The sequence below is a fragment of the Rattus rattus genome, chromosome 4 (assembly GCF_011064425.1).
Source record: "Rattus rattus isolate New Zealand chromosome 4, Rrattus_CSIRO_v1, whole genome shotgun sequence".
NCBI lineage: Eukaryota > Metazoa > Chordata > Mammalia > Rodentia > Muridae > Rattus > Rattus rattus.
The window spans coordinates 175707835-175724789 of record NC_046157.1 but is presented as its reverse complement, the minus strand read 5'-3'; the positions used below and the strand labels follow the sequence as shown (position 1 = coordinate 175724789).

Sequence of the window (16955 nt, the reverse complement as noted above, 5' to 3'; positions counted from 1 at the left end):
GTTTGCAAGTTTATTTTTATACCTGTTTTTTTTTTGTTTTTGTTTTGTTTTGTTTATCGAGACAAGGTTTCTCTGTGTGGCCCCGACTGTCCTGAGACTCAAATTATAAACCAAGCTGACCTTGAACTCAGAGCTGGCCTGCCTCTGCCTCCTGATTAAAGGCTGGATTAAAGGTGTGTGCCACACCCATTCTGTACCCATTTATCTGCTCTAAAGGTTGTGCTTTGCAACCTATTTCAATTGATTGCGACATCCCAATTTATCATCAACAGTGAGGTCAATAAAATCTTGACCCATTTTCTATCTGCGATATTGATTGTTGTAGCATTGAGTGGGAGGGTTTACCTTTGATAATCGTTCCTTTCTTTTTCTTTTTTCTTTTTTAAGATTAGACAAAATGTTGTTTTTAGCCAGGCTAGGGAGGACATGCTTTTAATCTCAGCATTCAGGAGGCAGAGGCAGATGGATTTCTGAGTTTGAGGCCAGCCTGGTCTACAGAGGGAGTTCTAGGAGAGTCAGGGCTACCCAGAGAAACCTGTCTTGAAAAAAACCAAAAAGTCATACAGGAGTTTAGTAGCCATTTCTCTAGAGATGTAGAAGAGACAAACAAATACGTAAAAAGATGCTCATCACCATCAGGGCAATGCTAACGAAAACCACCATGGTACTCTACCTCCGTCCATGAAGATTCTGAGGAGATCTTGGAACTGAAGTGCTCATGGCTGGTGTGTTGTTGTAAAAATATAAAAATAAAATGCTGTCCTTTATCCCACTCTAGATCCAGCACTGCGGTGCCCCATGCTATCTGATAGATATCTTAATTCTCAGTCAGCAAAGCCTCTCACCCGCTCTGCTCCATCCCATATCACACTGCCGAAGGCCTCTCTCTGAGCCATCAGCAGTCTCTCTACCCATCTAGTTCCCAAGGCAGGGTTCCATGCCAGAAACACACATCCTAATTCCGCCGTGGCCCAGTGTCTCCAGCCACCGCATACTCTCCTATACCCAAACTGTCACATAAAAGAACACACAATACAATAACCTTTGACCCAAATGATAAGTATAATTGCCCACCTAAACATACAAAGCCCTGTACACATCCATCCCTTAAAAACATTTATAACAACCTGTAAAGGTACAGCGTGGAATCTTTGTTTGTTTGTTTGTTTTGTTTGTTTTTGTTTTTTTGGAGCTGGGGACCGAACCCAGGACCTTGCGCTTGCTAGGCAAGCGCTCTACCACTGAGCCAAATCCCCAACCCTACAGCGTGGAATCTTAACGTCACCTGCCATCTTGTCCCTGGCTACTCTCTCTCCCCTCCTCCTCCTCCTCCGTTCCCGTCTCCTCCTCTTCCTTCAAATTTCCTCCCGCCCATCCTTCCTTCTCGTGCAACGACAGGCCTCATTCAATCTTGTACCTGCCTTACCTATGACATCATCCCACACTGCTGGACATGTGAAATATTGCGTTCAGCCACTGTGGAACTCAATAAATCTTGACCCATGTTCAATCTGTGATATTGTGGTAGCATGGAGTGGGTTTACCTTTGACAATCGTTCCTTTTTTGTTTTTTTTTTTGTTTGTTTGTTTTTTGTTTTTTTTTTTTTAGATTAGACAAAACGTTGTTTTTAACCACACTAGGGAGGACATGCTTTTAATCCCAGTACTCAGGAGGCAGAGGCAGATGGATTTTTGAGTTTGAGGCCAGCCTGGTCTATAGAGGGAGTTCCAGGACAGCCAGGGCTACCCAGAGAAACTCGACTTAATCAGAACTACAAGATTTAGGAACCCTACTCCTGGGTGTAAACCTCAAATACCCAAGGAAGGCACTAATGGGAAATACTTGTACGTGAGCATTCATAGCAGCCCTGTTCAGAAAAGACAAAAGGCAGATACAGTCTGGGAGTCCATTAACAACAGTGAGTGGGTAAACAGATGGTGGCCACACATACAGTGGCATTCAGCATGCAAAAGAAAGAAGCAGAAGCAGGCTGGGGGTGGGATAGCTCCGTGGGAGGATGCTTGCTTAGTGTGCCCAGGTACCTCAGCACCAAGGAAAGAGATATTGGTCATGTAGTCAATACAGGTGCCCAGGGGCAGGTGCCCAGGGACATTGTACAGGTGCCCAGGGGCATTCTACAGGTGCCCAGGGGCATTCTACAGGTGCCCAGGGGAATGTCTACAGGTGCCCAGGGGCATTCTACAGGTGCCCAGGGGAATGTCTACAGGTGCCCAGGGGCATTCTACAGGTGCCCAGGGGAATGTCTACAGGTGCACAGGGCCATATGTGTATGTGATATGTGTATACCTATACACAAACATTACACAATATACATATATACAACAACAGTGATAAAAACAAAAGTTAAATTGTAACTGATACGAATCAGAAGGTACATGTATATCAGTGGATAACACAATAAAGTGTCATACACCTGTATGTTACATAATGTTTAAATTGAGTTAAACATAACCATTTCCACAGGTATTTGTCAATCCTTCGTGGTGAATGCTTTCAAAATACTTTCCTCTGGTTTTTGAAATGTACAGTGTGTGTTATCTAGAGCTGAGCACCCCCCCCCTGCAGCTTTCAGCTTCTCACTATGACTCAGTGCCCAGTGGCGTGCGGTTTGTTTGTTTTAAAAAAGAAGCGATGTTCATGTTAAATTGCAGGTAAATATACGTAACTAGATCTGAGAGAAGGCCACAGCATTTGTATGTGTCTGTTAACATTTCACAATGAAAAACCCCACAAAGAATGCCCTGAGCAGGATCACAGGGTTCTAACAGGAAAGGACTCGTCTGAGGAGGAAAAGTGCAGACAACACTGGCAAGTGGTCTTTGTGTGCTTGTCATCACATGCGATGCCATCTTTAAAGACAAGCCTGTCGTATCTCATTGTGTATGGCATATTTTTCCCCTCACAAAGCTGGAGCTCTTGCTATACCCACTAGTGAACCCCTGGAGATTAACGTTGCTTTTCTAAATGGCCGGGGCTACCCCATCACAGCTAGACTGCTAGGAACCTTTGCTTCCTGCCAGCACATTCTGTTTAACCCTCACAGTCACCGGGAAAAGAATTACCCTTGCTCTCTTTCTTCAGAACTGAGCTCCGAAGTGCAGAGAAGAGGTTTAAATCTTGAGTGTCTGCTCCCTGAGCCCAGGCTCCAATCACACAGAATTCTGCACTTTGGAATGGTATGCATGTGCATGCACACACATGTGCGTGTGTGCACGGAGGTAGGTGGTGGGTTGACCTTTTTTTTATTTATTTTTCATTTTCTATACTAACTTTATAGAACTCTTGACTGAAAGTGTGTCTTGGGGACAAGTTGCATCATAAGTAGCAGCTTTCTCCGTGCCAGATAACAAAATCATCCCCAAGAGCAGCTACAGATCCGAATCTGTCAAGCTGACGTAGAGTGGCTAAAATCTCTGAATTTGTCACTGTAGCATTACTAGTTGACCACTTTGTGCTGTGGGAGACTAGCCATGCTTTTTTCTGTGGGATGCTGTGGGGACTGAGGCAAGAGAGACCATCCCGACCTCTGGCTAGTGTCTCTCTCTCTCTCTCTCTCTCTCTCTCTCTCTCTCTCTCTCTCTCTCTCTCTCTCTCTCTCTCTCTCCCTCCCTCCCTCCCCTCCCCTCTCCCTCTCCCCTCTCCCTCTCCCTCTCCCTCTCCCTCTTTGTGTCTTTGTGTCTCTGTGTATTAGGGGATTGCAGGTGTGGTCCAGGCCCAGCTTCTGTCTTCTCTTCACACCGTCTTATCATCTCTCTGGAAATCGAACTCTCAAGTATAGAATTGCTGTAGAGCCAGCTAACAAGCAAGGCTCACCTAAGCAGGTCAGAGGGGTGGGAAGGAATCTGGTTGGGGTTTGGTGAGATGTGAGTGTTGAGGGAGAGATCTGCTGGCTATGGGCACTCCAGTTTTGTGAAGGACAGAGACAGAGAGCAGCCGGATGCACACAGATGTGACAGCTGTGACAGCTGTTGGTGAGGAGGGGACATACACTCCCTGCTTGGGATCTGACATGGACAAGAAATGCAGTTTAAAACTTCAAGCTCCATCCTTTCTTCCTTTGCTCAGCAGAACGTCAGGGTGCACCCTGGCTGACCCTGGCATTCGTGGCCACATGGTTTCCTATTTAGATGTGCTTAGTGGGGAGACATGTTCATCGAGAGGGAGCCTGAGTGCTTGGTGTCTGCAGGACTTTGGGAAGTCCTCCTAAGCTACTGATCCATGTTTTGGAGACTGTCATTTGCATCTGCAGAGGGAGGACACTGGGCACGGATTTCTCAGCATGTGTTTGTGGATGACAAACACTTGTTAACGAGTTTTCTGTGGTAATCTGGACGAAGAGCCTGATTCAAGGAGAAGGAGGCCAGCTTTCCAAATCTGCTATTCAGGTGGAGCGGTCAGAGCAGGGGAGAAGCATGCGCTGAGCTCAGGGAAGACCTGGGGTAGCTTTCTTGGGCCTTGAAGTTGTCCAAACCACTAAGTGAAGAAACAGACTTCCTTTGGTACATCTGACCAAATCATTATCGGCAAACTTCTGGCTGGGTTGCCTCAGCCTAACAGCAATCTTCCTGACTGGGAGAGAGTGGGGATGGGGTGGGGTCGGGTGGGGGTGGAGTGAAGAGACAGCCTCTGCATTAAAACTAGAATATGGCTGTCACCCCTGGGTCAGGCCACTGTCTCTCTTGGTCTATCCATTTACCTCACATTCCTTCTAATACTCGTCATATTTATATAAAGTTGGAATGTAGACAAGGACATTTTCTGACAGATGAATGGTAGGCATAACTGTGTATAACTTAAATTCTGTGGATTAGATTGCATGTAAAGTAGTACCTCCAAACCATGACCTTGACTCCCAGTGAAGGACGAATACCCTAGCATGAAGCGTGGCCATGAGATCACTTCTGACGCTTTTGAGGTAGAAGCGGATGACTGAAGCTGGCCGGGCTAAGACACCAGACCGCAGCGACCTTCGCCACGGTTCACGTGCCAGCTTTCCTGTAGGTGGGGAAGTAAATTTAGGGCATTGATTACATTAATAATCAGATGAAGGATCATCTTGCCAGAAATTAAAGAAAAAGCACCGCCTGCCTGTAGAGGCTTCCATGTGAGCCTGTTCACGTGGTGGATATTAGATACCCTAAGGTCCATTCCTAACCTTCATCCCAGGGATGTCGTGACCAAGGACTAAAGAGATACAAGTTTACTTGAGATGGAGACAGGAGAGGTGAAAGGGAACGGTCTCCAGCTCTCTCTGTCTGTAGCCGTGCTTTCAATGCGAATGGAATTTAATTTTGGCATATATATATATATATATATATATATATATATATATATCTCAAAGAAAACACACTCAATCAATATGAATACAAGCTGCGTGCCTAGATTGGGCAGATCTACCTCTGCACTACAGACACACCAGAAGAGGGCGCCAGATCCCATTGCAGATGGTTGTGAGCCACCATGTGGTTGCTGGGAATTGAACTCATGACTTCTGGAAGAGTAGCTCAGTGCTCTTAACCTCTGAGCCACCTCTCCAGCCCTGATTTTGACTCCTTACCATATGGTAGAGATAGCAGCAATGCAATCAGTTTTCCTCGTGGGCAAAGCGCTACCCAGGACCTTGGAGCACTGAGACTCTGGTGGACTCATGAGTGGAGAGTCTTCCGCGGGATCGTGTGTTTGAAGGTTTAGTCTCTAGCTGGTAGTGCTGTGTGGGGAAGCTGTGAACCTTTAGGAGGTGGGTCCTACTTGGGAGATGGGGGGCTTGAGGTTTTATAGGCCGGCCTCACTTTGGTCTGGTCTTCGACCGTGATCTGGAGAATGATGAACAAGTAACAATCCTTTCGCTCCTGCACTTACGATTGCAGCTGCTCCTGTCGTGCGGTGCTGCCCCTGTTAAGATAGATTGTACCTTAAACTGCAGCCAAATAAACCCTCCCTCCCTCAGGTGTCCTTGTGTCAGGAATTTGGTCAACAAACAGTAATAAGGAAATAAAGCAATATGAATAGCTTGGTGGGAGGGGCCTCAGCAAGCCAGGGTAGCTGCAGTGAGCCAGCCCTAGGTAGAACCAGGTCGTTGTATTAGGTTTGGATAGGGCAGGTGGTTCAAAGGGGCACTGACATGTATTTCTATGGACTAAGGAGTTTACCCAAGCCACAGACGGACAGACAGATGGACTGATAACAGCATGGCTCCAAGGAAAGTTCATATCACAGCACCAGGGACAGACAACATCAAGGTGGGAGAGAAGGGGTTGTAAAAGAGAATCAGAGGCTGTGTGGCAAGGAAGGGGTCTCTTTTATACATTTTGTGGGAGTTGGTTCACAGCAAAAGTCTGTGGCCAGTCTCTCTGACTCTCAGGCAGGAGTCAGGGAAAGGGGTGGGGAGCATGGCACACCCAGGTGAGGTGTCAGGGCCCCAGCAAGCCTGCCAGCTCTGACAGCAGGACCCTGTCAGTGTCTGAGCAGAGGCTGGATCCTCACATCACATTCCTGTTTGTTCCTTGTCTCACCTCTGTGTCTTAAGCCTGCTGCTATTCAGCCTTCCCCTCAGGCCCTTCAGGATCCAGTGGGAAAACATCTCTTAAGAAGTGTTAACAAGGGGTTGGGGATTTAGCTCAGCGGAAGAGCGCTTGCCTAGGAAGCGCAAGGCCCTGGGTTCGGTCCCCAGCTCTGAAAAAAAAAAAAAAAAAAAAAAAGAAGTGTTAACAGGGGGTGGGGGCGTGGGGCCGGAGGGTGGGGCTGGAGGGTGGGGCTGGAGAGATGGCTCAGCAGTTAGGAGCACTGACTGCTCTTCCAGAGGTCCTGAGTTCAATTCCCAGCAACCACATGGTGGCTCACAACCATCTGTAATGGGGTCTGATGCCCTCTTCTGGTGTGTCTGGAAATATCTACAGTGTACTCACATTAAACAAACAAACAAACAAACAAACAAATCTTTAAAAAAAAAACAAACCTGTTAACAGAATGAGGCTCTGAGATGAGGCAGGGGCCATCATTTCCCAGTTCCACACTAGCAATCCTGCCTGTGCCCCTTTGCTGGGGCACATTCCTGTTTCCTCCCAAGTGTGGCATGGTCCTCAAGGCTGACCTGAGGGGGAAGGAGAAGCCTGGTGGCTTGGTGTTGGGTGCCCTGTTGAGTCCCAGTGTATAGGGACCACGCACTGGGAACCACGGGAGTAGCTTTGCAGCTGCCTACCACACCGGTGCTCACCGTTGCTAACTCTGCAACTCGGGGAGAGTCAAAGGTATTCTGAGAAACAGTAATAAGAACAATGCCACCACCAAACTATGTAACAGCAGAGGCCTACGGTCTAGAGCTTGGTGTCTCGGTAGAGCAGGCATTCTGTATCGTCAGGGGTTTGCTTGGAGAGATGGGAGCTGGAGGGGTTTTTGCTATTTGCTGGGTGACTTCTTGCTCAATCAAGAGCTTGTGAAGAAAGGAAAGTTCACAAAGGAACTGTTGGTTCCTGGGGCAGACAGCCCCAAAGGGAAATCTGTGTTACTTTATTTTAACACCAAACACTTTGAAAGACTCACCAGGTTAACTGAAATTTCTGTCGAGCTGTGCAGAGTTTGCACATGGTGACAACTGCTCTCTGGAAATGACCGGAAGCCGGTGCTATTCTAAGAAAAACAGGAAGCAGAGGAATTAACTTCCTCTTCATCCTCATTCAAAACTTGCCTTAATGCTTCCCTTCATTGTCAGAGGAGTCAGGGCAAGGCAAGGAATATATATATATATATAATGCTTTATATATAAACACACACACATATTATTGAGGTTTAAGAAAATCTAAGTAGCAATGCTTTGAGTCGTCCCTGGAAAGTATTTCAAGGGTGTAGATAAATAGTTAATGCCTGTCTTGCATGCATGGGGTCCTGGCTTCAATCTCAAGCACCACAAGTGCATATAAACACACGCGCATGTGCATATACATGTGTACCTGTATATGTACATGCATGCACATAAATGTACACGACGCCTAAAGAGAGGATAGCTGATACTTTTTCATATACAATGTTTAGCCTGTGTCTGGGATTATTTTTAGTGCGGTCATCGAGTATGTCCTTCTCTCATTGCCAATCTAACTGTCTTACTTATCGCTGCTCCTACATGATATTGGCAATGTGAACCTGGAGTCTGAATTGACTGGGCTTTTGTTTCACCAAGATCCTGGGGAATTTGGCTCCTTCTAAAGACTTGGAAGTTGGGTTCTGTTCGATGGAAGCCGTGTCTGATGTTAGAGTCAGTTTTGCCAGTGGACGAATGTTGCAAGTGAATCCAGGACAGAGTGCTGTAGTCCTGTGGCGGGCTGGGGGGATAATGATAATTTGCAGCTTAGATTCAAGTGACCAGCCCTGTGGGAAGCCAGCCACTGGCACTCCAACTGATCGGCACCCCCACCCTTGCCTTGGTGGCCCTGTCACATCTATGTCTGGTGTTAAGTGACCTTACTGCAGGAACCAGGACTTAATGTTTGCATCCCTCGCCCCTGTGGGCTTCTGGCTGCATAGACAGCAGATGGATGAGCGATCTGTGCCCTCAGAGAGCTGTCTCAGTAGAGACAGCACTGGCTGAAAAGATGCCATGTTTGAGTCCGGCTTTGCTTTTCTAGTGAGAGAATTACGGGGGGTCCATGCAGAGTCTCCGAGTGGTTTCCTCATGCAGGCATTGAGAACACAACCGTCTGTTCTCCCCCTCACCAGGGACTGCTGGGGGCTGCAGGGAGATGCAGTATGCTGGCTGGGTCCTGTGTCCCAGTGGGATTCAGATTTTCTACAAGAATGTAAGGTCCAACCACATACTTAAAGTCAGTGAATGGTAACGGAGTAATCGATGTGAAATTCCTTGCTGTACGGTTGTGAGACCAGAGGTACCCCCGAGGGGACGTGGTGTCCCGAGTCGGTTCTGTCATATACAGATGGCGCGACTGGAAGTTTCACCTCCACGTGAGAGTGTGAACCACACAGCCTTTCTGATTTTTGACTTTACAGGAGTAGCCAGTATCTTACTGTAAAGTAGCTTGTGACAGAAGGCTGTGCACACTGTAAGCTGATCTACACTCGGTGTTCTGAGTGTATTTAAGGTAGTGTAGAGTGAGCTGCACTGTTCATTGAGCTATGCTGATACAGTTGATTATAATTATAGGTGATGTATTGATTATTAATATATCCATGAGTTTCCACGTCAGATGTTTTGGGGCAGTGATAGTTTTATCAAGACATGGCCTCCGTGTAAATGATGCGCATGCGTGTGGTGGGTCAATTGTCTTTTGTCTTCTCATTTTGACAGGAGTGAGATCAAGGTCTAAAACATTGCCGCTTACGCTACAGTTTATTTGATTCATGATTAAATTTACTTAAGTTGCATCTCATTTATAAGCTAGACTGCCATGGACCTGTGCCTGTTTTGAAACGAATTTTAACTACATTCCTTGAACCGGAGCTTCTGACTTGCGGTACTCTGCTTAGGAGGGGAATTGATTCAAATGCTTTCTCGCCAGGTCCTGGTTAGCTCTCTAATTCCTACCACAAGTATTTCTAAATCGTCTGAGGTACAGTGTTTCTTGCACTTGGAGTTGTGTCATAGGCGGACCCCCAGTGTGTAGATGGGGGTCAGCCATACGACTGCTCTGCACTGGACCAAAATCTCCCCCAGGGTAGATTCTTCTTAACTCTCCCCCTGGATTGTGGAGTCAGATTCGGTTCTCTTTTGTTGTTTCTCTGGCAGTAGGGACTGGGCCTCCATTCATCACCGTCAAAACAGTGGCACCTTCTTCCTGACCGCTGAGTAACTGGAGCTGGCAAAGTGAAACCAGGGTGATCTGTGCACTTGTGAGGTCCCGGCAACTACACTTTCTTTTCTCGTTGTGAAGAAATCCATGCTTGGCTGGGAGATGGATTTAACCAGATAGGAGCCTTAGAGAAGACTGGACTCAGAACACGTGCTTCTGACTTTCCCAACCGGCTAGCTGTGTGACCCTAAGGAAGCCGTACCAGCTTCTGCTTTTGTAAAATCAGGGGATTAGACAAGATGGGCTGCGGTAGTCTCAAAATACAGAGTGGAAGAACTATTCATAGGCAAGTTTCCATGAGCAGCCGGGGCCTCTGCTTGCTGTCTTTTTGTTTGTTTTCTGAGACAGGGTTTCTCTGTGTAGCCCTGGCTGTCCTGGGACTTGCTTTGTAGACCAGGCTAGACTAACTCAGAGAACCTCCTGCCTCTGTCTGACTGCTGGGATTCTCTGTTTTTGTTTTTTTGTTTTTGTTTTTTTAATGAGTTAAAAAAAAAAAAAAAAAAAACAACCCAGTTGGCTTTGTTCTTTCTTGCTTTCTACTTCTGTCACCACGAGTGGGCCATGTCTCACTGGTCTCGTCTCCATGAATTTGGGTCACAGTCCAGTTAGTGTGGCTCCATCCCAGTCAGGTTCTGGCTGGGAGGAAGGCCCTCTGGGCTCTCCAGCCAGCAGGTGAGCAGGTCTTCCCCTTGTGGTCAGTGGCAGAACTACAACTTCTCAAAGCTAGTTCTGGGAGTCCACATGCCTGACCGGTCAGATTTCTTTGCCCCATTCTTTATCAAATATCCTATTTTCTGGACAATTTAAAATCAATATATTTTGCTATATCTTTTCCCCATGAAATGTATAAGAGGTACATATTGATCCAAGCTGCGAAATAAGGCGAGACAAAGTGTAGATTTGACAGGCATCCAGCTATATTTGAGCTGGCTTGCCACTCTGGATCACTAGAAAAGCTGTCTTTTTCCTGAGCCATCTGTAGAAGGCAAAGAGTGGAGTTAATAATTGTAACTTTCACCGGGAAGGGTATCTCAAGGGCGGGTCTTCAGGCAGACTGGGCTGATTTAGCAGGAATGGAGGTAGAGCAGAGATCCTCCCTCTCCCCCAGTGCGTGTTCCCCAGGTGAGCATGACAGTTGACAGGAAGTGACACCTGCCATCACTGGTATGTGGCAGGGGAGGAGACACCACAATGCCCTGAGAGACCTCCCATCCCCCCTGCCCCCTCCCGGGCTAGAGAGTCCGAGGAGGGCCTCAGGCCAGAAAAACTGTGGGCATCTCTTTTATTTTGTTTCTAATTTTTTGTTTGTTTGTTTGGGCTTTTTTTTTTTTGAAACAGTTTCTTTGTGTAACAGCCCTGACTGTCCAGGAACCCACTTTTTATACCAGGTCTTGAACTCACAGAGACCCCTGCATCTGCATCCCCCTCCTCCCCCCTCTTTGCCCAGTGCTGGAATTAAAGGCCTGCATCACCATGCCCAGCAAACTATGCCCATTTCTAATTGGCAGTTTTAGGGTACGGAGTTGGATAAGCCCAAGTGTTACCTAAAAACATGTGAGGGAGGAGAGAGTGAAGCAGAGAGGCGGGGTTGGGGGGTGGGGGGGTGGGACAGAAACAGAATATTAATTGATTAAATAAATTTAAAGACTCTATTCACTGACACTGCTGCCTTTGGCCCGTATTTCCATGACCTCTGGCCCGGGTCCCTCACCACCCTCCCAGTGACAGCTCATTTGTCCCTCCTCAGCTGCTTTAAGCCCTCCTACAGATGAACATCTTCATCCACGCACCCCCGGGAAATGGAAACTACCCAGCTGCGATGCCCTGCCCTGCCCTGCCCTGCTCTGCCCTGCCCAGGAAGGCACCGGAAACGCCCCATGCTGCAAGACTTTCTCCAGGAAGCAACTGTGTCCTAAAGCTGCAGCAGGGGCGGCGCGGGAGCCTCACCCTGTCTATGCCCCACTCTTCTACCTCACATGATGGTCCGTGGTTTAAGGATTCTTCGGCGTCTTCCATCCATTTCTTCATTCTTCGCTCAAGCAATAAGCCTCTCGCAAACCCTGCCTTGTAGGCTGGACTCCGCTGTAACAGTTACCAGCTATCTCCCTGGTTTGCAAACCCCATTGGAGGGAGGTAGTAGGGCTACCCTTCCTAGCCTGCAGGGTTCTCAGACACAGCAGAAAGGGTCTGAGCAGTCAGAGGTGCCCACCCATGTCCAACCCCAGCACCCAGAGCTCTGACGCGGACTCTCCACCTGGCTCTGCCCCCTCACATGTTTTTAGGTCACACCCAGGATCACCCTATTCTGTACCCGAAAACTACTGCTTGGAGACAGCTACCCTTAGCTCTCTTGGCCCGAGAACTATACACTTCCTTGTACTTGGTTCTTTGGACTCTCCAGCCTGGCTCTCCGCCCCTGCCATGCTTCAGCCGGGGCAGATGCTGCATCCTCTCAGTTGTTAAGCTCACCTGGGGAGTGCACATTCGCACATTCCGGAGCGGGGAGCGATGCTCAGACTCCATTCCACAGATCAGCTGAGCGGAGCCTGCCTGAAGGCCAACCCTTGAAATACCCTTCATGGTGAAATCGCTAAGCTGTCTTGCGATTATTAACTCCGGCCCTTGCCTTCTGCAGGTGGCCCAGGTGAAACACCAGCTTTTTCTGGTGAGCTAGAGTAGCAAGCCGTTCATCTGTCAGAGGACAGCTTGGGGGAGTTCTCTTCTACCATGTGTGACCTGGGGATTGAACTCAGCTCACCCGTCGGTCTTCATGTGCTTGTTTTTTAAGCCACCAGGTCCTTGATTAGAATCTCTAAAATAAATTGTATGCGTATTTTGTCCAAATGTATTTTCTGTGCACCACAAGTGCGTGATTGCCTGTAGAGACCAGAGAAGGGTGTTGAATCCCCTGGAACTGAAAACACAGATGTTTGTGTGGCTGTTGTGTTGGTGCTTGGACTTGGACCTGGGTCTTCTGCAAGAGCAGCAAGTGTTCTTAATTATTGAGCCATTGCACCAGCCTCAAACTTTGGGCTTTAAAAAAAAAATCACACCTTGGGTTGGGGATTTAGCTCAGTGGTAGAGCGCTTGCCTAGCAAGCGCAAGGCCCTGGGTTCGGTCCCCAGCTACAGGGGGGGGGCAGGAAAAAAATCACACCTTGGGGCTGGAGTAATGGTTCAGCAGTTAGGAGCACTGACTGTGTTCAATTCCTAGCAACCACATGGTGGCTCACAACCATCTGTAATGGGATCTGATGCCCTCTTCTGGTGTGTGTGAAGACAGTGATAGTGTACTTATATACATGAAACAAATAAGTCTTTTTAAAAAAAATCACACCTCTAGGGGTTGGGAGTGTAACTCGGTTGGGAGGAGAGTGGGTGAAGTGTATGACGCCCTCTCTGGGTTTGATCCCTAGTGAGGAATAAGCCAGGCATGGTGGTTCATCACCCTGCAATCCTGGCACTTGAGACGTGAAGGCGGGATGGTCAGTTCAAGATTATTCTAATCTATAGGGAGCCTGAGACTAGAGACACTCTCATAGTGAATGAATGAATGAATGAAGGAAGGAAGGAAGGAAGGAAGTCACATATGAGAACCATACAGATCCCTGAAGTATCCGGGTCACTCAGCCTTTTGTTTATTTTGTCTCAGAGTTTCAAAGCTTCAGTCCATCACTGGCTGAAAGCTCTGGAGTTGTTGGCTTGAGCACACGTTGCTCTTTAATTGGGAGACCCTGGTATCTCAGTATGTGGGTTCCCCACCCACCCAGGCAGAGGGGGCTCCTGCTCTTTCTGCCTAAGCTGACGTCGTTCCCGAGTCTCAGGCATGGGCTGACTGCTGGGTTTTGGGCTTTCTCAGGCACAATCTGTCTCTCCAGACACTGTTGGTATTATCTGTCTGGGATTTCTCTCTTTGACCTTGTGGATTTGTGCCTGTGGTTCCCAAAACCACTCTGTACGGGTTTAGAAAGGAAGTAGTAGAGACACACGTCTGTGTCTGATTTCCATTGTGTAAGGGATCCCTCTCTTGACCAACTCTGAAGAGGAGACCTTTGTAGAATTCAGCAAAACCTGAGCTTAATGTCCAGATATTAAATTCTACCAGACACTGGGGGCGGGGGTTAATAGGAATTTAGAGGTCGTCCAGTGTGTTCCCTAGAGGCAGATGAATTAACCTGACAGTGTGACTTTGAAAAACACCAGTTCTCTCTCTAACAGACAACACGGCAGGATGTGACACGTCTTCTCTAGGCCCTCAGTTCCCTTATTATGAGCATGCTAATTGCTGTATGCCTCTGAGATGTGCTTCCAGACTTGCTTTTACCATATTTATTTCCCTTCTATGAAAGGAGTGCATGTACGTCATAGAACATTCTGGTAGGGAATAGAAGACTTCTTCTCCTGCTCCCGCAGTTCTGCTATCACGCTCTTTTGTTGCACATTCGTAGGTCAGAGGTGGTGGGTTTTCATGGCTATTCCTTCAATTCTCTTCTAGGACACGGGAGTTGGGAAATCAAGCATTGTGTGTCGGTTTGTCCAGGACCACTTTGACCACAACATCAGCCCCACCATTGGGTAAGTGCAGCATGGTTCTTTTGTTTGTTTGTTTGTTTGTTTTTTGTTTTTTTGTTCTTTTTTGACATCCCTTCTTTCAAGGACAGAGACTTCCAACCTCACTAATGAGAACTGATCCCAACTCCAGAGATTTAGGGCTGTTATTCTTGGGGGTTTTGTTTCTTGCCAACCTTCTTCCTCTTGAAGGCAAGGCCATTTCTTGACTATCAAGACCATGGATCTGAAAAGCCGGTTTACTGTATTTCTAGGTGGGAGAGAGATGGTATGCATTGTCAGTTCCCGACGGATTGCCTGGTTGGAATTCCCAGAAAAGTTGTCCACTGCACACTGAGGAAGTCTAAAATTCATGTGGAATGAATAATTTTTCCCTTTCTGAAATGATCTAATGCTGAGCGTTCATAGCTTAAGTTTGCTGTGACAACACAGTTTCTGATGGTTGCAATGCCTTATGGGAGCTGCAATGCCTTATGGGAGCTGCTCCACTTCCTGCCTGCTTTGCTCCTCACCGTCTTCTGGTGTCAGGATGACTCGGCTCTCTTATGGGCTTAAGAATGCCTAAGGCTTTTCCTGATATAGTTAACAGAATCCCAGTTGTACAAGGACATCACTTCTCATCAGAAGCATTAACCCACGTCACCTCAGTGACTCACAGATTATGAAGCAGGGGTCATCTGAAGGCAGCTATGCAATGGCTATGCCCAGGCACTCAAATATTCTCCTTTGGAACTTTGAGATGTTTCCAAGCTCCAGTTTCAGGAGAAAAAAAAAAAAAAAAGACTATCAGGAATACTTACAAAGTGAAACATAGACTTATTGGAGAATGATAAAACTGGAAATCTTAATTTTTTTTTTATTTTTTTTTTCTTTTCTATTTTTCGGAGCTGGGGACCGAACCCAGGGCCTTGCGCTTGCTAGGCAAGAGCTCTACCACTGAGCTAAATCCCCAACCCCGAAATCTTAATTTTTTAAAAGTTTGATTGATTGCCTATCCCAAAACTTGTTAACCCAATGAACCAGAAACCTGGCCCCATGTTTGTTTTGCTCAGCCTTTATGGTGCTTTCAAATTTTTAAGGCAATATATCAGTTACTTTCCTTACTGCAGTCATCAAATACAAGACAACTTTAAAAAAGGAAGAGAGAGGGGTTGGGGATTTAGCTCAGTGGTAGCTCAGTCCCCAGCTCCAAAAAAAAAAAAAAAAAAAAAAAAAAAAAAAAAAAGACGAGAGGGCTGGAGAGATGGCTCAGTGGTTAAGGACACTGACTGCTCTTCCAGAGATCCTGAGTTCAATTCCCAGCACCCACATGGTGGCTCACAGCCATCTGTAATGAGATCTGGCGCCCTCTTCTGGTGTCTGGAGACAGCTACAGTGTACTTACATATAATACATAAATAAATCTTAAAAAAAAAAAAAAAAAGGAAGAGTTTATATTGGCTCACAGTTGCAGAGGAATCAATCCATGGCTGCTTGGCTGTATATGTTTGGACAGAACACCGTGGCAGCAGGAGCATAGAGTAGAGGTGAGCTGTTGCTCCCCTTGTAGGGATCAAGAAACAGGAAAAGGAGAGGACAGGAAGATGCTAGGACAAGACAGAGCATCTAAGGACATGCCCTTTGCGAGTCACTTCTTCTACCTAGACCCTCTTCTTACTTTTCAATAACGTCATCATATGATAAACGCTTCGTAAGATCAATCTATTCATCACGTCAGAGCCCTCGTGATCTAATAGTCTCTGGAAGTGCCCTGGTAGACACCCCTGAAGGTGCGTTCCAGTGCTCCCTTAGGTCTCTGTCTACCACAGCCAGTTTTGGAGAATCGAGAGATCCATGGATGTGGAGCAGAGGGGGCATGGCCACCAGCCTAGCCAGCCAGACAAGTATGTGCTACGGGGTAACCAAGTCTCAAGCTCAGAGAATCCGATGACTCACTATGACTGTTATTTATAGGCTGTTTGGGAAGCCCTAGGGATGGAGCGCTCATGCCCGAACAGAGAAGGCACACCTCATCTGCCTTGCTGGATTGCCTTACCTGCCTGATCCTGTGGACGTTTCAGTTCAAAGTCCCTGACCCGAGAGTTAATTTCGATGGTTTCCCTGGGTCAGAGCACACAGGTAGACACAGAGCTGCAGACCTGACTCAGATCAAGCCTGGCAGAGTCGGGCGTGTGGCCTCAGTAGTATAAGTGCTTGTATAGCATGGATTTGCACCCCCGAAGCCAACCAGACAGACAGACAGATGACAACCAAGCTAGTCTGTCCTCAAAGCCTACCCAGGTCTTCCTATCAGAATCACAGTTGTACAAGGACATCACCTCTCATTAGAAGCATTAACCCACGTCACCTCAGTGACTCACAGATTACGGAGCAGGGGTGATCCGAAGGCAGCTATGCAATGGCTATGCCCAGGCAGGAAAGCTGCATCCCAGAGTTCCCTGCATGGCCTGCACCCATGACCATGTATGCGGCAGTTCTGTGAGTAGGTGTTTCTTCTCCACAGCAGCTGCTATCTTGTGAATCTTGCTTCATTTTATTACAAAAGAGTATTTATGGGGGAGGGTGACG

The 16955-nt window shown here is 47.3% G+C and overlaps 1 protein-coding gene across 1 annotated transcript in view; it reads left to right on the top strand.

Moving 5' to 3' along the window:
- Rab31 (RAB31, member RAS oncogene family) overlaps positions 1-16955 on the top strand; it is a 129012-nt gene that overhangs the window by 40212 nt on the left and 71845 nt on the right. The window contains exon 2 of the mRNA XM_032901720.1: positions 14314-14393. Within this exon, the coding sequence (XP_032757611.1) occupies positions 14314-14393 (80 nt within the window). The remainder of the gene's footprint in view (positions 1-14313; positions 14394-16955) is intronic.